The sequence below is a fragment of the Phoenix dactylifera genome, chromosome 5, assembly GCF_051530095.1.
Source record: "Phoenix dactylifera cultivar Ajwa chromosome 5, Ajwa_hap1_PhDact_Kaust_v1.1, whole genome shotgun sequence".
NCBI lineage: Eukaryota > Viridiplantae > Streptophyta > Magnoliopsida > Arecales > Arecaceae > Phoenix > Phoenix dactylifera.
This window is the reverse complement of record NC_143194.1, coordinates 15,274,624-15,299,841: the sequence shown is the minus strand read 5'-3', so window position 1 is coordinate 15,299,841 and position 25,218 is coordinate 15,274,624. Positions and strand designations below refer to the sequence as shown.

Here is a 25,218-nt window from a genome sequence, read left to right as displayed (position 1 = left end):
AATATGCTCTTTAAGTATTTTTGTTTCCTATTTGTTTTATATCCTAATCCAGCTTTATCATATACAGCTTTTTGACTATCAAGAATCATATTTAATTTGGTTGAGCTAAGTGTAAACTTGTCTACTAAGGATTTATATTTTTCAGTATCTTCTTTTAACTTGACATTTTCAGCAATTAGATTCTTGGTTTCATTTGTGAGTCTCCTATTTAATGTTTCATAATTATTAGATAGTTTCAGCTTATCTTTGATAAGAGATTGATTTTCTTCTTTTAGAACTTTATTTTTATTGATCAGTTTTTTGTGTTCTTCCATGAGTTCTAAAAATGCATCATGTAATTCATCAACAGTAAAATCACATTCAAGTTCAGAATCTACCTCATCGTCATTGGCCATATGGCAGATTTGGGCCGTCTCTTGATGATCTTCCTCTTCCGAACTTGACTCCTCACTTTCACTCCATTCAGCCATGAAGTTCTTCTTCTTAAGTTTTCTTGCCATCCACTTTAATTCCGGGCAATCTATCTTAAAATGCCCGGGCTTGTTACACTCATAACAAATTGGTGTTTCCTTTTCTTTCTCTTTGTCCTTACCCTTTTCTTTGCTTGAGCTACCTTTGAAGAAGGGTTTCTTTTTATGAAATCTTTTCTTACCTCTAATAAATTTCTGAATTTTCTTCCAAGCATAGACATTCCTTCTTCATCAAGTTCATCATCATCATCAGATTCTTTCGATTCAATTTCTTGTTTTGGAGTGGTAGACTTTAGGGCAATGGTCTTTCTTCTCTTGACCTCATCTTCTGAATTTTGCCTCATGGTCAACTCATGGGTCATGAGTGATCCTAGAAGTTCCTCCAATTGCAGTGTATTGAGGTCCTTTGCTTCCTGAATTGCGGTTACCTTGGCCTCCCAAACTCTTGGTAGAGATCTGAGAATTTTTCGCACCAATTCAGAGTTAGTATAAGACTTTCTATAGTCTCTTTAGCCTATTTATGATTTCCGTGAAACGAGTAAACATTTCAGTTATGGACTCAGTGGATTCCATTTTAAACAACTCATACTTATGTACTAATATGTTTATCTTTGACTCCTTAACTTGATTAGTTCCTTCATGTGTGACCTCAAGTTTATCCCAAATTTCTTTTGCGGAGATGCATGTAGATATTCTATTGAATTCACTTACATCTAGTGAGCAGTAAAGTACATTTATTGCTTTAGCATTTAATTGTGCTAGTCTTCTATCATTCTCATTCCAATCCATTTCTGGTTTGAGAATGATAGTGCCCTCTATACTAATTGTGGGTGTGTGAGGTCCTCTAATTATAATATACCACAATTCATAGTCTAGAGCTTGAATGAATATTCTCATCCTAGCTTTTCAGTATGTGTAATTAGTGCCATTAAATAGAGGAGGTCTATTTGTGGATTGCCCCTCACTCATAGAACATCCCACTTGGGTTGTCATGATCTTTGTCTCTTGATTGTGAGATCAACAAATACTATATGAGAACCTTGCTCTGATACCACTTGTTGCCCAAGGTGACAAGCCAAGAGGGGGGGTGAATTGGTTTCTCTTAATTTTTACTATCTTACTTCTGTCAATTGATGAGTGAGTGAAATTAGAACAATGCACAATACAAACACACAAGAAGTATAGTGGTTCGGTGCTCTCCTAAGCACCTACGTCCACTCCCCAAGCGACCCCTTAGAAATTCACTATAATCCCGCGGATTACAGTTGGATTGTTTTTCGGGCTCACAATCCAAAAACCTTTACACTTTGGTTTTCTGGGATCACCAAGAACCTATGTTGGTTTTACGGGCTCACCAACAAACCTTCACAATTGGTTTTACGGGTTCACCAGTAAACCTACACCGTTGGTTTTGCGGGCTCACCAACAAACCTTTACAAGATGATTAATAAAAAGAAAGAATAATATTGAAGCTCCTAGATGAGCAAATATAACATATATAAGCTACAAAGAAGAGTTTAGAGAATAGTTATCGCTTGATGAGACTTCTCTCTTCTTTGTCAAGAATGCTTCACTCTTCAAGGATGGATGGAGCTCTTAATATCTCTTGGAATCTGCTCAACCACTTCCTTTTGACTCTTGAATGAAGCACTTGGATGAAGAAGATTAGGGCACTTGTCTTTCTTGTGTAAGCTTTGATATTTTGCAAAAGGATGTTTCCTCTGATGAATAGTGTCACTTTAAATAGTTTTCTTCATCCATTGGACAAGCCCCAATGGTTAGAATTCAAAAACTAGCCGTTACTCACTGTTGGGAGGTCTGAAAGTACTTCTGCAGAACTAGCCGTTATGCTTCTGCCCGTGCTTGGGTCGACTCAACTTTTACTGGGGTCGACCCAACTTTCACTTGGGTCGACTCAAGCATCATTGGGGTCGACCCTCTCAGAAACCACAGAACCTTGTATTTCAGCCTTCCTTCACTTGGGTCGACTCAACACTTTTTGGGTCGACTCAAGGTTCAGTTGGGTCGACTCAACTTCCACTTGGGTCGACCTTCTCAGGGTTTCCAGAGAACCTATTTTTGAATGTCATTGCCTTTGGGTCGACTCATGTTAACTTGGGGTCGACTCAAGTTTGGGTCGACTAAAGTTTCATTTGGGTCGACCCTCTCAGGGTTTCCAGAGAACTGTTTTCTTGAGGCTTGAGGATTGGGTCGACTCATCCTTTGCTTGGGTCGACCCAAGTACTGTTCATCCGTGCCATTTTTGCAGAAGTGTGCCAGATGGTTTTTTGATGTGCCGGGGTCGACTCAATCAATCTTGGGGTCGACTCAATCAATCTTGGGGTCGACTCAATCCACACTTTGCTGCAACTTAAGGTTAGATTCATCCATATAATCAATGAAATAACCTTTAAACAATTTTGAATATATGTCATGGTAGTGCTACATACTCCAAACAATGAAAATTACTATTGTCCACTTAAGAGTATGTTTCACTTGAAACTTTGCCGAATTAGAATTTAGAATTCACTATCCCTTTCCTATCACAAATTTTATCTCATTAATAATCATTGAAATACATCTTAATCTCATTATACTAATGTATCGAGAGTGACAGACTTATTAATGATCTATCGAATTAACTTGTAACATACTCTTAATCATTGTATTAATCATCAAAATACCACTATCATCCTCATATCAGATACCTGCAGATGCTTTAGGATGATGGCAATAAAGCCTTAATCCTAGAAAAATAAATTTTGGAGTTTCAGGTCGAGCTTGACTCCCAAACTCTACGACCCTCAGCGGCTAGCTGTTAACATAAGAAAGAATAAAGCATCTTTTTCTTAGGGATGATCATTTGCTGAACAATATGAGTGGAAGTTGAAAAGCTATTGATGGGTTTGTTAAAGAAAACATATAAATGGGTAGAAGCTGAGTTGTGAATATAATAATAGTGTATCTTTTGCGTATGATCTTTTTTCTCCAGGCCACCTAGCTCTTCTCTCACCTCAACTTTTTGGAGGTTCATCACCATGCTTGGGCTAGAATCATTCATGCATGCTTCCATCACATTCTAAGGCAGCAAAAAAGGGTAAGAAGTGGAACAAAGGTCAAAAGTTGGGCATTAGGTGTCTGAAAGGTTGGGTCTTTATCAAGATTTACTATAAGTTCAAGCGTCCAGTGTCAGTAACATATGTAACACTTCTACCAAGGTTTGTTGGACCGGTGTTGGGGCACATACCGGCTGGTGACCCATTCGGTACTACGGTCCGTATCATACCGTACCAAGGCATGCTGAACAGGAAGAGGGAGGGGGAGAGGGACGAGCGGGAGGAAGAGAGAGATGAAGAGGGAGGAGGAAGGGATAAGGGGAGGGAGGAAGAGAGAGAGGGAGGGGGGCTCACGGAAAGGGGGAAGAGGGAGGAGGAAGAGAGGAGGGGGGAGAGAGGGAGGGCGGCTCACAGAGAGGGGGAAGAGGAAGAGAGGGAGGGAGGTAGGGGGAGAGAGAAAGAGGGAGAGACAGGGGGCTTACCTAGGAGCGATTGGTGTCAGTTGGTGTTGAAGAGTGCGAGACAGGCATGAGCAAGACGAGCAAGAGTGAGAGAAAACGAGAGAGAGTCTTGACATGAGAGCGAGAATGAACGAGCAAACTAGAGCAAGATCACCTCATAAGTTGTTTCGAGGAATCGAACCGTCCCGTTTAGGGACCGTTCCGATAAGGTACACCCTAAATTGATCTATTTGGGATGGTTCAGCGGTTCTAGACTTTAGCTATCGTTGCCGAACCCCTCACTCATGGAATGCCGTACCGGCCGGTACGGGCCGGTACGTACCGGTCCGGTCCTAGACCGGTAACGGAACGGCAAAAAAACCGGTATTTTCCGGTTTTTTATCCGAACCGGCCGGTTCGGGCCCGTACCGGCCGGTTCGGGCCCGTACCGGCCGGTTCGGGCCCGTACCGGCCGGTTCGGGCCCGTACCGGTGCGAACCGGCCGGTTCGCACCGGTACGATTTTTTTTTTTTAGAACCACAGCGCCGCGCGCTGTGATTTTTGAAACCACCGCGTACCGTATCGGTACCGGCCGGTACGTACCGGACCGGACCGGTATCGGCCGGTACGTACCGGACCGGACCGGTACCGTACCGGTCCGGACGGCCACCGGTACGCCGACCGGTGCCGGTACGGCGGACCTTGCCCTCACTTGCTCGGACCACTTTTTTCTGCTCATCTCCATTAAAGAGAGTTGTCTAGACATCCCAGCCCTTTCCTTCTGGCAATGTCGACTTTGCACGGCAGCTTTATGGATGTGGTGAAAGAATCCTTGAATGAATATTGTCTTATCCTCTTTCATTTCATCTTTTTCAAAAAGCTGAAATGGAAGGCATTCTCTGGCCATGGAATAGGGAGGGGTTTTGGTGACTTGTTTCAGAACATCAGGCAAGCTGAGGATGAGGTTTTGAAATCTCAAGTTGGGCTAGAACTATCTTGTACTTCTAACAAAAAGACTGCCCTTAGCAAATCAGAACCTAGATAAAGCTTTTCTTCAATGAACCAAGTACTCCTCTATCTTCAGGCATAGCCAAATTTTGATGTTAGGATAGTCTCAGATTTCAAGTTATACCACAAAGTCCAAGCCAAAGCCCCTCTTCTAGAGACAACATACACCCACTTCCATCTCTTCTATGGTTGTCCTATCTTCAGCCTAGACAAAGCAGCAAGCTATTGGTAGAAAAAATGGAGGATGGGAGTTAGATTTTTTTTTCCATTTCTATTTTTAGCTCACAACTGGAACTTATAAAAAGTGGAGGATGGTTTCTATACCAAGGCAACTTTCAAGCCAGAGGAAATAAGCAGATCAGCATGAAAATTATAGAAGGATTCTAGTGGGGTCAAGAGGTGTAGGGAGGACCAGGCAACTTTCTAAGAAGAGGAGACTAAAATGAAGAGAAGTCAGATGGCTTTTGACATCAGAATGTCTCTAGTAATATTGCAGTATGGTCATCTTGATACTTTGTTTATCAGAAGTAGGATATTGTTATGTTGCATTTTCATCCAATTTAACACATATATACCTTCCTACGCCAAATGAGCTGATACTTTTGTTTCCATTTGAGGTGACTATGTTCATGTTGATTAACCATAAATTTAAGAAGGTGGAAGAGAATTTACTGTGTTAGGGCGAGGGAAGGAGCTTTAGAAATTAGAAGAGAGAGAGAGAGAGAGAGAGAGAGAGAGAGAGAGAGAACCTGCAAGGGGATTGAGATGCTGAAGCAAAGGAAAACAGATAAGGTGTCAGAGATCAATGTTGTGCAGTCGGGAAAAGGAGACTTTGAAGATCACCAGTCATATTAAATGAATAATCAGTTGCTAAAATTAGAGAAAAGAAGCATGCTGATGGTTGAAAGAGACTATAGAGCAACTGGATGTACCCAGTAAACCTTAAAGTAGGTCAAATTTCATCATTCGAGGAGAATGTGGTTGGATTCACACAGAACCGTGTAATCATCCTTATGATATAATTTGGTTATATGAGGTGATAGGAGAGGTAAATGTTTGTGACTTAGCAGTGAATGCTGAATATTATAGCTGACTAGTGTATAAAATTGTGAGTTCCAATTTAGTTTCCCCCTTCTGTAGGGTAGTAAAAAATTGCATCAATCAGTTTATTAAGTGCTAAGTATGCAGTATCATCAGTTTTGAAAGTGTTCACAAATGTAAGTCTTACAAATGCCCAATCATGCTAGGCCTGATCCTGGCATAAGCTTGGGTTTCTTATTGGTTGAGCCAACCTCAAAATAATGCAATACTCTTCTTATGCTTTGACGTACTAAGGTCCTCATACTCGAGCCTTGTCACAGATTTCTGTAGGATTGGTCCTCAGTTTGTTCATGCAAACTCAATCCATTGACATCCCTAAATACGGATTCACATTATGAACTGATTTTGTGTAGTTCATCGTAAAACTATGTTTACATGTTAGCACATCGTAGGTGTTGCATATTTACTACTATTTTTAGGAAGGTCATATTAGTCATGTGCCACTGCTGTATTGCCTCACCCACTCCATGTACTCCACAACATTGGTTAGAGAACTAGACATGGAGCACAGTGCGGTCTTGAGTGCCACGAGTCATATCTACTATGGGGGATTTTAACAGTAAGTGGTGCTGTTATGCATATTCATTGGGTGTTTATTGGCTGTAGTGGTCTGAGACTATCTACCCTCGTTCTTTGAATCTTGTATGAACGAAGTAGCAAAAGTCGTTTATTCAAAAAACTATCAGATGATGGCAAAGATCTGCAGATCTTCCCTAATATTGTGGTTGATCATACCGATACTCCTGGTCTCTAGTGAGTCAATAAAGTCCCTTCCTAGAAGTCACTATCCTTTAGGATATATTTTAGGAGACTCGAGGGATTTGGACCTATTAACCGCTCATGCCATGTTTTGTTCGATGTCCATGGTTGAATTTTGAATGAACCCAAGCAAAACATTTTCCAAAGAATACTTAAAGAAAGGTCACCATTTTTGGAGCATTAGATGCCATGTATTATGGAGATTCTCATTAAAAAAAGAGTTCTTTAAATTCTCATAAAAAATAAATTGAAAGCCAAGAAATTCCATAGGAAAGGTTTTAAGTGTCCCAAACAGAAACAAGACCTTTCGAGATGATGTATTGTTCATTATCAAAGAAATATATACAGATACGCATTAATATACAGTGACAAAAGTACTCACAAGAGGCACAAAGGTATGCACCTCTATTGCATTGCCCATAACTTGATGAGGCAGGATATATTGTGAGACACAACATGTAGATTGACACCTGAGCCCTTTGGCTTTACTTTACACATCTCCATATTGAAAAATTTGGAGCACTTTAAACCATAGGTCTTAGATGCATTATATTAGATTCTATTTATACAATTAGCGCAAGTCGTTTCAACCTTGAATTTCATATTGTTTAAGTAGTTAAAACATTTGTTTTTTATTGAAATCTCCCTACGCCAATGCCATCTTCCTGCACCGCCTAGCCTTCTTCCAAGTCAAGGGAATTTTGGACTATTGCTCCATGGTTGAATGAAACTGAGATACATTTAATATGGTAGGTCTGTCTTCTTCACCAACTAGTCTTGCAGTAATTATTGAAGATCAGCTAGCACAGGATGCAACAATTGCAGAATCATTGCAGAATGCATCTAGATCACCGTTCAGATCAATACAGGGCTCAAATCATAATATTGTAACTGATCGCTGTATTTTTGGACCTCATACAGCTTCTAGAAGTGTCATTGCAGCATATTGAAGCTTCAGATGTGATAACTAGTTAAAGTTTGGTCCAGTAGAAGATGTTACTAGCTATCCAAGTTTTTGAGGAGAGCTTTTAGAGATGTTTTAATGATGTTAAGCAATTTTTGGGAGTTCGAACTCATAATATTCTTTTAGTTGTTGTTTGGAAAGTTTTGGATGTAGTAGAGTTGCAAGTTGATTAGCAATTATTCTTGGAGTCAGACTATGTTGACTAAGTCCCTGTACATAATGGTTTAGATGATAGTCTATTTTGAACAAGGAAATATTGCTTCCATGTTGTCAGCTCTCTTTAAACTGGGGTACATTTGTGGTGACGAAATTTCAAGAATTGTTCAAGCTATTTTGATTTTAAAAAGGTCTTGGCTAGGTCTGGCTGCTTCCTTTTCTTTATCTATTCTATTATTTTGCTCTTTCTTTTATCTTCTTTACACCTTTTTCATTATTATATATTTCCATATTGCTGCAATGGGTTACATTCCTGATGTTTCTTAGTTTCTATTTTCATTATAGAGGCCATAACCCGATTAAATGAACTACTGCACCTTCCCTCCTTCCATTTGTTCTTTCTCATTAATTATTCATTGACTATGCTGCCTTTGTTTATGTTTCCTTAGAAACCAGCCATTGACACCTCCGATATACTTTCTATGGGCTTTTTGGAATCCTGTAAAAATTTAACATCTACTTTCCTAGACATCCTTACGAAGGTTTTAAATACTATGTGATAGGGTTGTCCTAGTTTTGATGTGGAATGGGATGTCTCGCATCCCATCATTTGTGTTTGTTGTCGTGGAGTCTCTTTCACACTACCTAACGGAACGGGCATGCTAGAACTTTTTGGCATGAGCCGGGTGGTAGGGATATGATGTGTGCACGGGTGTGCCAGTGGTGTTAGATCAGCCAGAAAGATGATGATCGAAAGGAGGATAGAGAATAGTATGTGTGCACGGGTGTGCCAGTGGTGTTAGATCAGCCAGAAAGATGATGATCGAAAGGAGGATAGAGAATAGTATGAGTCCAAGTGTCTTGACCTTTAAGGACTTTCACCACCGTCACACCACCATTTGAAAAAGATGGATCTGAATAAGGGATATGGTTGTAGCACTAGGTTGCATTAGTAGACATTTCTAAGTTACAGCTACTCCTAGGGTAGAAACTATTGGTAGATTAAGAGCTAGGATAAGATAAAATGCATTGATTTGGATTATCGAAGGATCCCTCATACAGAGTATAAATCTGTTATTTATAAATGTGTTATTTATATTAAAGTGTAACAACTGTTCACTTTGATACTTACTACTCACGTCTGGCCTTCATCTCTAGCAATTCTAGTAACTAATGCTAGTCATCCTCCCAGTCCACACATTCATCAGAGCAATCTAACCTTGTACCATATGTCAGACCGATAGTTACGCTTAGTTGAAACTCTTGTCACATCTTCATGGCCTACTTTTTTGTATGTATCTAGCCTTTGGTATGATTCCTTGGTCAACTCCCATATGGCATCCATTTGGGCTCAGCTCTTGAGATATTTCTGAAATCCATTGTATATGTTCTCACTCTACCATGCAGCTAACTTGGCACGTGTCTCCCACATGTCACTTTGAGCATGGATGTGGTGTAAACAATTCAGGACGGTGAATGTTTCATTCTTGTCCTGATCCATTTCCCAATTCGTACTATCCTGACACTTGAGATAGTGTCCCGTCCCATCACTTAGGATGGTGGGACACTCTGCTATCCCACTGGTATTTAGAACCTTGTTATAAATCCTCATATCCGATTTCCAGTTTCCGGAACCACATTGGATTTTTTTTCTTCCCTGTTTTCCATAACAGGACAGAAAGGTGATCAGATCTCTTCATTATGAATTTGGTATTTTTCAGAGGCCTCCAGATTCTTAAGATGGCGGTTTGTTTTAACTGGCCATGATGGCCAATATTCTGAGATTCATCTAGGAAACTTTTAAGAGCTTCTGTTCAGTTTTGGAAATGCAAACTTTCTTCTTTATTTGCATTCATATCATTAATTCAGCTATATCTATAAAATGTTAATGTAAAACAAGAGAGAATATAATGTTAAAGCTTTGTCACTTAAGGATGTAGTCCACTGCATTGTTAACACATTTTAGATGTTTATATTTAGTTAGACAGCTGGATAAATATATTGGCAGTATGGAGGCATTTCTTGTATTGTATTATTAATGGTTGATTTTCTTTTTTTGGTCTTTTCCCTTCCAGAATTCTTTTGACTATGCTACACTTGGGGCTTCCTCTAAAATTGGTGCCATTTTACTCACATACCCCTATCAGGCAAGCTTGTAATCCAAACTGTATCTTATGCTTTTACATCATTTTTTGTTGAATTAGCTTGAATAACATTAGGGGCTTCAGTTTGGCTGACTCTTATGTTACTTGATATGGTTGATGCCCATTACTTTCAAACACATTTTAAGTGACCATAGTGATTCTCTTTTCAGGTCATTCGGGCCCGATTACAGGTAACAGATGTTCCATTTTTCTCCTTATTAATTTATTTATGCTTGTTAATATTTGTGGTCTGAGAATAAATAGCCTCAGCTTTTTGAGAACAGATGGCAAATTGGTGCTCATCTCCTTGTATAGTTTTTACAGTTTTCTTTCTTTTTCTAGCGTCAACTGACAGTTTTATTTCTCTGCAGCAAAGACCTGGTAGTGATGGAATCCCGAAATTTAGGGACAGTTGGCACGTGGTAAGGGAAACTGCAAGGTAAGCAACACTTCCATTTAGCTTTTCAAAATTCAGTTTTTTCTTGCCATCACTGGTTGTACTAAATAGTTATAGGCACAAATTCTGTTTTTTCTCTCAATATCTGATTGTTTGAACTTTAGTATGAAGAGCATAACTAGCTTAGGGACTATATATAATTTTATCGAGAATGATCTATATATTCTTTAAACTAGTAATGTATTTGCGTATGTGTGAACAAAGAGAAGTAACTTTTCTGTATCTCAAGAGCATCCTTAGTAGACAGAATAAATGAGACTGAATAGTTGTAGAGAAAGTTGCAGCATGTGTATAATCTCCATCCGGATTGGTGTCCAAAGTTCAAGCACTCAAGGCATTACTATACCAAGCAAGGTTTATTGTACCAATCGGTACTGTACCATACCAGTACTGAAATGCTAAGTGGTACCATATCGTACTGACACTCGGTATGCCGAACCTTACCATACCATACCACGTACCGATACTGTAATAGGATAGTATCAGTATGGGTCCTGTACCGAAACAACGAACCTTGATACTAAGTTTTTCCTCGTTGTGCAAAAGAGCAAAGTGACCATTCTTATTCTTTCACCTAGTTTGACCCCTGTTACTAAGTGTTGCTTATTTCAATTTCCATTCCCTCATGCTTGTGATTATTATAATTTATGTATGATTAGGTAGCAAAATAAGCAGAACATAGTGGGGCATCTCTCATCATCCTCCAGCATTGGTAAATCTGATCAATGCACAGGGTGGTTGTGAATGGGTGGGATGGAAGTGATCCTGCTCAGTACATGGTCAGCTCCAGGCAATCGATTCAGTAAAAGACTTTAACACCATGGTTTGTAATGGGAGTAGTATGGAAAAAAGCTCACTAGCCCTATGCACATTGCTGCCGTTTGGTTAGAAAATTTTGGTCTTTTGTTCCCCCTGGTGGGGTTCCTCACTCAGGGAGCGATGACATTGACATGATGTTTCCAGTTTTTAGATGGTTTGTTCATTGTATATAGTTTATATTATGAATACATTCTTCTCAGTCATTGTCTGTTTACTCTGCTTTTCTCTATGTTTCTTCCTCTCTTTTGGCTTGCTGCTTTGGGTTTCTATCCATCCTTCCCAACCAGCCACCTTGGTGAGCAAACAACATTGTGGCTCTTCTGAATTGATGGTGGTCTATCTGATTGATGGTTCTTTTCTGGAGGAAAGATTTTAGTCCACTGGTCTATGCTGGCCTAGTGAAAGATTTTAGTCCACAATGGTCATGTATGAGCGATGAGTCAGTCAAAATTGTTGTTGAATAATATATTTATCAACTAGTCGAAATCTGCTGTCTCTTAGAATAGGATCTAGCAAAGCACTTCGAAGCTCAATGTGGGGCATTACTTCCAGTGAATATGAAAGGAAAAAAAAAACAATTGATTCTGTCACAATGGGCTTATGTGAACTTCAGATCTTATGCAAGTGATATTGTTGCCTCTATTACATTTTCTTTTTCCTCTTGTTTTCTTGATTAGCTTGCTAGTCTGTCTTGAATATTCCTATGAATTCTAATGCAGTGGATTTAAATAATGCCTTTTTAGTTGTTGTCAAACCAACCAGGGTTGAATTGAAAGTGTAATGTATTGCTTAATAACTTGTTCTGCACCATCTATTGCCTATGGAAAAATAAATTGATTAAAAATTTGCAAAACTTGTGTTTCAGGTTTGAAGGCATTCGCGGGTTTTACAGGGGCATCACATCGAACCTTTTGAAAAATATTCCAGCTGCTTCCATAACATTTGTTGTGTACGAAAATGTACTCAAACTACTTAGGATAGCCTAGGGACAGAATTGAGTTTTATTTATTAACTGTGTTTCTTTCTATAATGTGTTTTTCTTTCAATTGATATTTGCATCATTATAAATTGTATACGAGATATGGATAGGGAATTTTTTCTTGGTGATATTACTGACTACATCAAGAAAATCTCAGGTGTTTCAACTACTTCAGCCGTGTATATTTAGTTGTGCTAGTTTAGTTCAGGTGATATCCATATTCTGACCTGCCTTTCTTCGCCATTTGCTCTCACCATCCTAGAGTGGTGGGATTGGTTGTAGGGGTAAAAGTGTATCAGGTAATATCCATTCAGATCTATTTTCGTATCCAAATTTATCCAAATATATTGTGCATACGACTAATATCCATATTTGTATCTATATCTATCAAAGCTTCAGCTAATATCATAGAGGCATTGGGTGAGATCTAGATTTGAAGGCTAGGATTGCTGTGAGACCCTGGAACTGGGCTCGGTCCACTTGACCGGCCCAGCCCTAAGTTTTTGGCCTCACGTGCGTCGCACGTGAGAGGGCGTGGAGAAGGGGAGATCCGAAGAAGCTGGGAACACCTGGTTTTTTTTTAGGGCTTCTTCCTCCTCCCTTGAAGCCATCCGAAGCAAAGCCGCCACGTCTGGTTGGGGGTTCTTTTTCCTTGGGCTGCCGGCTGAGAGAGAGAGGGAGAGAGCTATTAAAATCGGGATAGCTTTGGCACGGGTGGTCTTCCTCTTCCTCCATTGTCGTCGGACCTTCGTCGGGGCCGAGGTAAGGGCTCCTAGCTTTCCTCTCCTCCTCTTTGATGCTTATCCATGATTTATAAAGGTTTTGAGCTGGCCAAATGTCGGGATTGGATTCAAAAAAAAAAAAGGGGAGCTCTATTTTGGCCCGAGATCTCTTGCTGCCCGCATTGTGCGCCGCCGCCAGCCGCCGGGGGTGGTCGCACTTGCCTCGCCACCCCTTGCCGCCGACGGGGCTGGCTACCGCGGCTGCCCCTGAGTCCGACCGAGAAGGAAGGAAGCGGGGGTTTGGGTCCCCTGTTTCGCCAAAGAAGAGGGAAGTCGGGAGAAGAGGGAAAGGGAAGAAGAAAAAGAAAAGAAAGAAAGAAAAAAGGTAGGGGGGTGGTTTATGGGTATAAACCCGAATCCGAACCGAACCCAGGGTGCTGAATACTTCTGCAGGGTCGGTCCTGGGAGAATATTAAAATTTAAGTTTTATATATATTGTGATGAATTTTTAAAAAAAATGATTTTTGGATATTAGGTTCTGCGAGGAATTTGTGAGATTAATTGGATTTGTTGTGGATTGCGTTCGATGTAAGTAATGAACTACCTTTTCTAGACTCTTCATTTATATAATATTATTTTTGCATCGAATAAATTGTTAATTGAATTTATATGTGAATTATGAATTTTACGAGATGGTGATTTGAATGAAAAATAGATATGTGAATTGAAATAATATTTTTCAGACTATTGTTATATTTACTATTCTTCGTATATGCATATTTAAATTGGATTATGATATATCTATTGTGTTACAAAAAGAATTTTGATGTGCATCTGATTTGGAACTCTCAGCCTGACTATGTTCTAGATCCTGCCAATTGGGGGTTATGCATTGGTAATTCTGGCCCCACCACAGGGTATAAGTGTGGTATTTTGGCCCACTTCGCAGGATATAAGTGCGGTATTCTGGCCCACTCCGTAGAGTATAAATGTGGTATTCTGGCCACTTTGCAGGGTATAAGTGCGGTTCTATTTCTGGCCTAGCCACAGGGTATAAGTGGTCGTAGTTAAAGGCTGTTGAGTTGAATGTGATTTGTTTTAAATCGGATTTATGATTATGTATATGGATATTTGAAAGATACGGATTTCAATAGATTTGTGTTTGAAAAGAAATTGATTATGTCATTATGCTGATTCATCGTAATTTGTATTTATATTTTATGTTATTATATGTGATGACCCAAAGATTGATTCATAGATTGATTTTGATGATCACAAAACCTTGAAGTATAGATACTAATGTTTATGTTGCAAGGAGAAAGATATTTATTTTGCAAGAAACATAGCAAGTTGGAAGAACACAAGAAGGCCTCCAAAGCTCTCAAGTTGGAAGAAAGCTACAATTTATTGGCCCAAGTTTAAAGTTCAAAGGATTCAAATTGGAGGAGTAAAATCAAAAGAAAAATTCAAAAGAACAGTATCTGAGTCGACTCCAGTGGAATTCGAGTCGACTCCGTAGAAGTATGAGTCGACTCCTAGGAGTCACAGGCAGAAAAGTCAGAGAGCAGTTTTCGGGTCTGAGATTCGAGTCGACTCCAGTGGAACGCGAGTCGACTCCGATGGTTGGTAGGTCGACTCCAAAGAAAGCAAGAGTCGACTCTCAGCGGAACACAAGGAAAAAGTCAGAGAACATGTTTGGGACTCTGAGATTCGAGTCGACTCCCGCATTGCACGAGTCGACTCCGAGACTCCGCGACCATCAACAGACAGAAAACCAAGTTACTGCCTCTGAGATCCGAGTCGACTCCCAGACAGCTCGAGTCGACTCCAAGGCAGCGCTACACCAAGATGGCAGAAGGCTGTGTTTCGCAAACTGAGAGCCGAGTCGACTCCAAGGAAGTTCGAGTCGACTCCAAGACTGGGCGAGCCAAAAGACAGAGGATCGGGAGTTCGGGCTCTGAGATTCGAGTCGACTCCTAGGACAGTCGAGTCGACTCGAGAGGACAAAATTCAAAATTGGATCCACGGACTTCAGTGGATGAGCCGACTCCGAAATTGCCAAGTCAGCTCCAGAAGTTGGCGAGTCGACTCCGGGTTAAGACGAGTCGACTCCCAGTCGAGGATGCACCATAATTCAAATTTGGAACAGTGGCCGAGTCGTCTCCAGTAAAGCACGAGTCGACTCCTGCAACAGGCGAGTCGACTCCTGATCGCGCGAGTCGACTCCGATCCCAACGGTAATATTGTCAGGAGGTGCAGACTGTGTCCAACGGCTCTATTTTTGTCTCTAACGGCTATATTCTTGTTTCCACGACATCTAAAGCTATAAAAACAAGAAGAGAGCTAGGGGAGAACACATGGAGGTGGGAGAAAACATTTAGGGAAGAGATTCCAAGGGAAATCTCCCATAAGCACAAAAGGGCCATCAAAAGTGAAATAGAGAGAAGAAGAGCATCCAAGTGTATCCCGAAGCTTCTTCTCCATCTGTGCGCTGCCTCGGTGATCCTCTACTTCAAGCAAAATCAGAAGAGGGTCAAGTAAAGAAGAAGCCGAGCTCCTTCATCTTCAAAACGCGATTAAGGGCTTCTCTTTACTCTATTTGTCTATATTGCTATATTTGCTTGTTTAAGAAGCTTTGATTTGTTTTAAACTTTGTTTTTAATATCTTGTAACTTGATTCAATCAAGGGATTGAATCAAGAGGTTAAGGTTTGTTGGTAAGCCAAAGAGAAAACCAACGGTGAGAGGTTTGTTGGTGAGCCTAGGTCAAAACCAACGGTGTAAGGGTTTGATTGTGAGCCCGGAAAAACAATCGGGGTTGGTTCTAGTCGGTGAGCCTGTGAAAACCGACCGAGTTCGTTGTGATCTCGCAAAACAACAAGTTGGGTTGTGAGCTTGTAAAACAACCGACTGTAATCTAAGGGATTATAGTGAAATTCCCAAGAGGTCTTGGGGAGTGGATGTAGGTGCTGGGGTGCACCGAACCACTATACATCTTTGTGTTTGTGATGCTTTATCTCTTGTATTTCATGCCTTCCATTCATGCTTGATTGTGTAATATCTCTAGATTTGTTTCTATAGAGTTATAAGTGATTTGCTTAGCTTCCACTCCATTCTTATCATACACATAGATTAAAATTGATCATACAACTATAAGTTAATTTTAGATCAATTGCACCCTAAAGCCATAGTATAATTGCGCTAGCTTAATCTTCCACTGCTTTACTTGTAATTGCCTAGAGCTTAAGTAAATAACATCTTATTATTCTGCTCCATTCTATTCAAAGTAAAAATTAGGGAACATAATTTTTAGAAAACCCAATTCACCCCCCCCTCTTGGGTTGTCACCTTGGGCAACAAGTGGTATCAGAGCAGGTGCTCAAATATTATTTGTAGTCTTAACCGACTAGAGCCAAAGATCATGACAACTCAAATAGATAGTTTTCTAGGAGAAGGACAATCAATTGATACACCTCCACTATTTAATGGCATAAACTATGCACATTGGAAAATACGCATGCGCATCTTTATTCAATCACAGAACTATTATTTATGGAAAATTATAATAAATGACCCTCACACAATCTCTCAAACTTTTTATGAAAAGGACTTAGCACAATTGAACGCTAATGCTATGAACATATTGAACTGTGCTATTCAAAAAACAAAGTTTAATGAAATTTCTGCATGCTTATCTGCTAAGGAGATCTGGGATACTTTAGAAAATATTTATGATAAATCTCAGATTAGCTCTCATGTGCTTCAATCATATACTAACTATGAGACTGCAGAAAAGGGTGTTGAATCTCCCTCAGTCGAGTCGACTCCAAGTATCTCAGAGTCGACCCTCAAGTTAACCGAGTCGACTCCAATAAGGTCCGAGTCGACTCCGAGGCAAATTAGCTTCCTAAAGACAAAGAAGAAGAGGAAGCAAGAAGAAAGGAAGAAAGCGATAAAAAGGAGGAAAGCTTTGAGCAAGAAAGAGTCAAGCAAGAAAATAAAAGTTAGGAGCAACAATGATGATATTAGCTCCAAGGAACGACAAGAGGTAACTAATTTTTGCTTTATGGCACAAGAAGATAAGGTAGAGTCTCAATCTACTTTTACATCAAATAATTTTCAAGAAGAATTTTCTTATGATGAACTTTTAAATGCTTTTCATGATCTGTATGGTGAATGTAGAAAATTAGCTGTGAAGAATAAAAATCTCAAGAAACTAAATTTGAAAATTTCAAAAGAAAGAAATTCTAATGATGAAATACAAGATAAACTAAATTCTGAAAATGAAATCTTAAGGTCAAATTCAGAACAATTGATCCAGAAAAATCAGAATTTAATTAAAGAAAATCAAAACTTAAGTAAAGAAATTAATCAATTAAAATCTTTTATTAACAAATTCACCGTAAGTTCAGAACGATTAAAAATGATGTTTGAAAGCCAATATGCTGCTTGTGATAAATCAAAACTTGGCTTGACCCCTTTACTTAACTATAAATCTCTAGAGAAAAAGGTTATCAATTCATCAAGCAAACCATTAAATAAGATAACTTATTTCAAAAATGAAAAGAACAGGCATAACAACTTTACCTATCGTTCTAACACAATTAAATCAAATGGTAAAGTTATTACTATCAAACAGATTTGGGTTCCAAAAGGAACCATATGTCCTAACTCTCAAGGACCCAAGCAAGCTTGGGTACCGAAAATGAAAATATGAGGACGTAGACATAAATGTGCCAAGATACCCATGGATCAAATAGATTCGTACAAATGGGTGTTCTAGACACATTGAAACTTAAAACATATTTATGAAAAGTAATTTTTTAAATAAACATAATAATTATAATAATAAGGAAATTAATAATCCTTGCATCTCATCATTACTTTTGTTCTAGTATTTGATTAAAGTATGAATTGCATGTGTTGATTAATTTTGGGATATAGAAAATACTTTTAAAAAAAAAAATATATATAATCAAATCACTTCATTCTTTACTCACTATTGGATAAGTTGCTAAATGATTAATTAATTTATTAAAAATAACTCTATGAACTCTCTATATGCTTGATTAAGAATTATTATCCACGGCATTATTTTTATTGACCATAAACATGAGAATGTGTACTTGGTATGTTTTTGAATATATGTATCAAAGAATCCTTTTTGGCATGAAAACTTACCTTATGCTAGTATGGACCTAATTTTAAAAAGACCTTGTCATCGGTTTACTTAGATTATCTACTTAAAGGTCAAAGTTTTGCTATGCATGCTAGCTAAGGAAACAAACAAAAATCATTTCTAAATCTAAAGATGTTGTTTCCATCTCCAAGTTTTTCAAAAGCTTACATTGGATTTATTCTTGGAAAATAAAACTGAAGTATTTTTCTGTATTTACTAAATCTTGTAAAAGTGTTTTAAATGATAAAGGCTTTCAAACTGTGAAGATAAAGAGTATCATGGCACAGTGTTGAAAACCAAAATCCTGATAAAGGTTATACAGAAAATAATATTAAATCCAATGATTTCAGCACCAAGGACACCATAAGTAAAATAGAGTTAATAGAATTCTTGAAGAAATGAAAAAGGACAATTATGTATGATAGTCATCTACTCAAATAATTTTTAAAAAAGACTATCATCACTGCTTGTCATACATATGATTTCTATTAAATCTATTGTTGATGAAAATTTTGATCTTCTGGAAAATGGACCATTGCATATCTTTCATATTTTTCAGTCGTACATGTTTGATATGCTCTTATGAAAATAATGCCAAATCTGATAAAGATATTTCTATTCTTGGATATCGTTCATCAAGCAATGCATATAGAGTATTCAATGAAAAGTTTTTAGGTGCAAAAATATCAAGGTATTTTATTCTTTATGAGACTAATGATTTATTATCAAGATACTAAAATTAAATTATGTATGTATATGGTTAATCTTTTACATATAACAATCTGAAAAACTTGTTAATAATTAGAACCAACTTGGATTTTTCAGATATGCTCTTAATGAAGAAAAAGTGATGACTATTAAAAGACTAAATCAAGAAAAGATGAAATAGATCTTGATAAGATTCTTGCATAATTAGAAGTAAAGATCATCATTTGCTTGCTCTATGAGCTTTATATTCTAACAAATGAGTGCGTAGAATGGACTCCTATATGCTTACTTAAAGAAGATGTATGTTAAATTACCACCATATTTGAAAACACTCATTATGAATATGTTAAAGCAATATATAATTTGGAACGGGCATCAAAAGAATGATACAAAAGCTTAAGCAACCTTTTTGATAGAAACAACCGTTTAAGATAAGTTGACTAAAACTTAGCTAACATATCTTAGTGATAATTATCTTAAGCAAATAAAATTTAAACTAAAATGATTTTGGAAAGAAGAAATTGATTTGACCTTGATAAATCTTTTCATTGCCTCACATGCTTGTCCTTGAACCATCTTAGTTAATGAAACTATCTCTTTAGTTCAAGTGATATGTGCTTGCTTATATTTAGGCAATCTCTTGAGTAAAGTGACTCAACAAGCAACTATTGTCATATCTTATATTGAGTCATCTAGTTAAAAAATATGTTGGATGAATGTTTTGTATCTTGAAGAAACTAATGACTCTCTTTCAAGAAAGAAAAGGAGTTTGTTAATGATGCAGGATCCTTGAGCAAGAAAATGAGAGATCTCAACTTGAAGGATATCCCCATGTAAGATACAACAAACATTCACATGCAAACAAGAGAGAGGACCTTCTTCAGCCAAAAGTTCATACATAAGAAATCTAGTAGGTATTTGACTGAAGAATGCAGAATGAAATGGTAATTCTAGATACTTCTCTCATAAATTAATTGAGCCAAGTCAATAACTTAAATCTTATTATGGCATGATTAAGGTCTTTAATTATTAATTTTTGATATCATGTCTATAATTGATTGACTTATACTTTTAGAGATTGTTTCATGGTTCGCCAAAACTAGAATATATCTTTGCATATGTCATAACCATGAAATACACAAGTTTATGCTTAAAATTTTGATCTAAAATAACTTGTGTGAAATTATAAATCCATGAGCATAATGAAAATGTTGTTTGCATGATACACATATATATGATACACAAGATTAATTCTTTATTCTGCTCTTTCGTGTAAATTACTTGAGAATAATAAAAAGAGAGAGAGATAAAGAAAAGAAAATGGATATTATTCAAGAGAAGTAAAATCCAAGTAGAGGCAAACACTCCAATCTTAAGGAAAAGCAAAACAAGCATAATATATTCAGCACATTTGGAAGAGATAAAATTCGTAATTAATTACACTTAAACAGGGAGGATTTGAAGTAAACATTTTAACCTTTCTATATTGCTCATCATAGGGATGGTGCCAATGGGGAGGCTAGTGGTAGTACCCGGCACTATTTGACCCAACTATTCGGTGTAGGGCATATTAGGGACGGCACAAGAGGGAGGCTAGTGGTAGTACCTCGTGCCCCTTCCCAACTCCACCGGATAGGGAGCAAATAGAATATAGAGCATAAGAAAGTAAAAATGAAAGACAAAGTTAATGAAAGTATATAAGAAGAATCAAGTCAATTTTTCTAATCACTTGAAAACACACTTTAAGGATGAAATCAGTGCAAAAGTATATTTAAATAGGGGGAGTTTATTTGAAAAATATTGATTTGGATCCTTGACATGCTTGCTCTTAATATTTTAATGCATGATTTAACACATGATATATTTTGCATATGGTATGATGTCTTGATTTATGGCTTCTCAATATTTTGTAATGCTACATACTTGGACAATTTGATTGAATGGTTGAGTTACTACATAACATCTTTTGTTTGGTTCTATTGAAAAGAAATTTCAGATTTGTCATTCATAATCATCTCTAAAATCTGAAAGTCGAATAAAATTGTAGAAAGGAGAAGAAAAGGATATCTCTATTTAGGCAAAATGAATTGAATTTGTTTTATCCTTCAACTTGCTAGACTTTGATATATAATGTGCTAACTCATACCAAAACTCAACATAAATACAAAGATTCTGAAGGTGCTTTAATGGTATTGAAATATGTATTTTTCAATCGTAATAATTTAAGATGAGCCACAATGTGGAAGATACATGTCTCAAATTATGACTTAGAAAGCCTCTATTGAAAATCCTATGCAATTCAGGATCTGATTTTGTATAAAAGTTTAAACTCCATATGATTACTAAATAAAATGTTAATATAAGAAAAACAGAATTTATTTTGATTGCCCCGATACGCATCCGAAACATATCATTTCTTATCTTCAAAGTATACTAGTATTGATCCAAATGATATGTCTTACGATGATCTTGATTGCAAGTAAATATTTATAAAATATATGACCTTATTTTAATATTTAAAAAATTTATTGAGCTTCATGTATACATAGCTGAAAAACTGTGATTAAGAAATTGAATTCTATAAATATACATACCTCAATGATCATCTATATATTTTTCTCTCCTACATTATTAAAGACCTCCATTAATAGAGTGAATGATCTTAAAGCTAGAAATATTTAACCTCACTCAAATGAGTCTAAAAGAAAGAAAATGTAAATGCTTTTGAAAGAAACTGAGCTTCAAATGAATCATTTTGATTAATATTTCAGTACATTTTCTCAAAGTTTAAGAGGAAGCATACCTTGTTCTTAAAGGATTAGAAAGAGTAATTGTTACAAATTTTGAATAATACTAGATTACTCTACATTCTCGATATCATAGAATTTCAGTGTTATTAACGTTTATCACTAAAATCTGAAATTCAACCAAAGAAAAGAATGATTAAAGAAGAATGCATCTTTTGAGGGGGAGCTTTAGATATTCAGTATCTTATCCTAAAGAAACTTTAATTTGATGCATACCTTGATTTTTATGGATTGATTTTGATGAACCTCCTTATGTTGAAAGACATGCTTTAATTACCTTGAGATGAGTTCTATAAAGGTTGTCTTATCTCAAACCTTGAGTCTTATGAAAATAAGCTGAAATATATTTTTGAGATTGACAATCTTATTGAACATTATCTACAAATTCTAAACTCTTAAATGGAATAATCAATTGAGGGGGAGGAAGAAAATTTTAGAAGGAGAGGTCTCACGGAACTTAATTGCATAAATCTATAACTAAAGGAGAGAAAGAATACTAAATGAAAAGTGATCCTAATACTCTCCAATATGTATCATCTGAAACTTAAATCTGAAAATCTTTATGATACACCTTGAGGCGTGTTATTTGGTTAGTATATCTTATGCATCACTCATGAACCAAATTACAAATCTTGAGAGCCTCTAATTTAATGAAACAGGGGGAGAACAATGTATTAAATTTTCTTGAGTATCTCTTAGAAAATCTATTTTGAACCTCACTAATGAGTCCTAATTGGCTTGCTCTTTAGAACTTCAATTTTTGCCAATTCATTATTTTATGTATCAAATTGTGCTTATTTTCTAAAGGAATAAAAGAAAGTCTTTAAAAGAACTCAAAGATGTATCAAAAATTGCATAAACTCATATTTTGGTATTTGTGCCCCAATGCTCTTATTATCATAAAAGAACTTTGAAGTCATTAAGAATTAATGATCCAACATGATGATATGTTTTTCCAAATATATAAGTTTTGATCTTTTACTCTGAAAATTAATTAAATTGCTCTCATGTTGATAAAATACTTAATAGATTGGGCAAAAGGTCTTAAATGAACAAGCTTTCATACTTAGTGAAGAGAGGTTAGATTTCCACTCATATTTTGATACTTCTTGAATTAACCTAAGGAAGATTCCACCTACACTTGATTAGAAAACTATCTGTGGTATCAAATTAGAAAACCTCTTGAATTCACACTCGATGTGTTCTGCTCTGATCTTTGTGCTTAATGTTTCACTATCTTTTTGATGTTGTCAAAAAGGGGGAGAAATATCTAAGTATATGCTATATACTCATAATGCTTTATTACTTTGAATTGAATACAAATCAGCTTAAAATTTAAATATGTTGATTGTGTTAAGCTGATTAAATCTAAAGCATTATCATGAAGTATGTTTTTAAATATATATGTTTTCTACTTCATGCAACTTAGCTATGTATTACTTCTAGAAATCAATATCTTTTATATTGCATATACTCCAAGTTTTGTCATCATCAAAAAGGGGGAGATTGATGACCCAAAGATTGATTCATAGATTGATTTTGATGATCACAAAACCTTGAAGTATAGATACTAATGTTTATGTTGCAAGGAGAAAGATATTTATTTTGCAAGAAACATAGCAAGTTGGAAGAACACAAGAAGGCCTCCAAAGCTCTCAAGTTGGAAGAAAGCTACAATTTATTGGCCCAAGTTTAAAGTTCAAAGGATTCAAATTGGAGGAGTAAAATCAAAAGAAAAATTCAAAAGAACAGTATCCGAGTCGACTCCAGTGGAATTCGAGTCGACTCCGGAGAAGTATGAGTCGACTCCTAGGAGTCACAGGCAGAAAAGTCAGAGAGCAGTTTTCGGGTCTGAGATTCGAGTCGACTCCAGTGGAACGCGAGTCGACTCCGATGGTTGGTAGGTCGACTCCAAAGAAAGCAAGAGTCGACTCTCAGCGGAACACAAGGAAAAAGTCAGAGAACATGTTTGGGACTCTGAGATTCGAGTCGACTCCCGCATTGCACGAGTCGACTCCGAGACTCCGCGACCATCAACAGACAGAAAACCAAGTTACTGCCTCTGAGATCCGAGTCGACTCCCAGACAGCTCGAGTCGACTCCAAGGCAGCGCTACACCAAGATGGCAGAAGGCTGTGTTTCGCAAACTGAGAGCCGAGTCGACTCCAAGGAAGTTCGAGTCGACTCCAAGACTGGGCGAGCCAAAAGACAGAGGATCGGGAGTTCGGGCTCTGAGATTCGAGTCGACTCCTAGGACAGTCGAGTCGACTCGAGAGGACAAAATTCAAAATTGGATCCACGGACTTCAGTGGATGAGCCGACTCCGAAATTGCCAAGTCAGCTCCAGAAGTTGGCGAGTCGACTCCGGGTTAAGACGAGTCGACTCCCAGTCGAGGATGCACCATAATTCAAATTTGGAACAGTGGCCGAGTCGTCTCCAGTAAAGCACGAGTCGACTCCTGCAACAGGCGAGTCGACTCCTGATCGCGCGAGTCGACTCCGATCCCAACGGTAATATTGTCAGGAGGTGCAGACTGTGTCCAACGGCTCTATTTTTGTCTCTAACGGCTATATTCTTGTTTCCACGAAATCTAAAGCTGTAAAAACAAGAAGAGAGCTAGGGGAGAACGCATGGAGGTGGGAGAAAACATTTAGGGAAGAGATTCCAAGGGAAATCTCCCATAAGCACAAAAGGGCCATCAAAAGTGAAATAGAGAGAAGAAGAGCATCCAAGTGTATCCCGAAGCTTCTTCTCCATCTGTGCGCTGCCTCGGTGATCCTCTACTTCAAGCAAAATCAGAAGAGGGTCAAGTAAAGAAGAAGCCGAGCTCCTTCATCTTCAAAACGCGATTAAGGGCTTCTCTTTACTCTATTTGTCTATATTGCTATATTTGCTTGTTTAAGAAGCTTTGATTTGTTTTAAACTTTGTTTTTAATATCTTGTAACTTGATTCAATCAAGGGATTGAATCAAGAGGTTAAGGTTTGTTGGTAAGCCAAAGGGAAAACCAACGGTGAGAGGTTTGTTGGTGAGCCTAGGTCAAAACCAACGGTGTAAGGGTTTGATTGTGAGCCCGGGAAAACAATCGGGGTTGGTTCTAGTCGGTGAGCCTGTGAAAACCGACCGAGTTCGTTGTGATCTCGCAAAACAACAAGTTGGGTTGTGAGCTTGTAAAACAACCGACTGTAATCTAAGGGATTATAGTGAAATTCCCAAGAGGTCTTGGGGAGTGGATGTAGGTGCTGGGGTGCACCGAACCACTATACATCTTTGTGTTTGTGATGCTTTATCTCTTGTATTTCATGCCTTCCATTCATGCTTGATTGTATAATATCTCTAGATTTGTTTCTATAGAGTTATAAGTGATTTGCTTAGCTTCCACTCCATTCTTATCATACACATAGATTAAAATTGATCATACAACTATAAGTTAATTTTAGATCAATTGCA

The 25,218-nt window shown here is 37.6% G+C and overlaps 1 protein-coding gene across 3 annotated transcripts in view; it reads left to right on the top strand.

Annotated features, from left to right (window-relative positions):
• The window catches only part of FOLT1 (folate transporter 1), an 85,822-nt gene extending 73,300 nt beyond the window's left edge, over window positions 1-12,522 (top strand). For 2 of the 3 annotated variants that reach the window (XM_008813971.5, XM_008813972.5), the window contains 4 exons: window positions 10,030-10,101; window positions 10,269-10,289; window positions 10,470-10,537; window positions 12,240-12,522. In XM_008813971.5, the coding sequence (XP_008812193.2) occupies window positions 10,030-10,101; window positions 10,269-10,289; window positions 10,470-10,537; window positions 12,240-12,360 (282 nt within the window). In that variant the 3' untranslated portion in view covers window positions 12,361-12,522. The remainder of the gene's footprint in view (window positions 1-10,029; window positions 10,102-10,268; window positions 10,290-10,469; window positions 10,538-12,239) is intronic. The other variant, XR_016413165.1, reaches the window with a different exon arrangement.
• The last annotated feature ends 12,696 nt before the right edge of the window (window positions 12,523-25,218 follow it).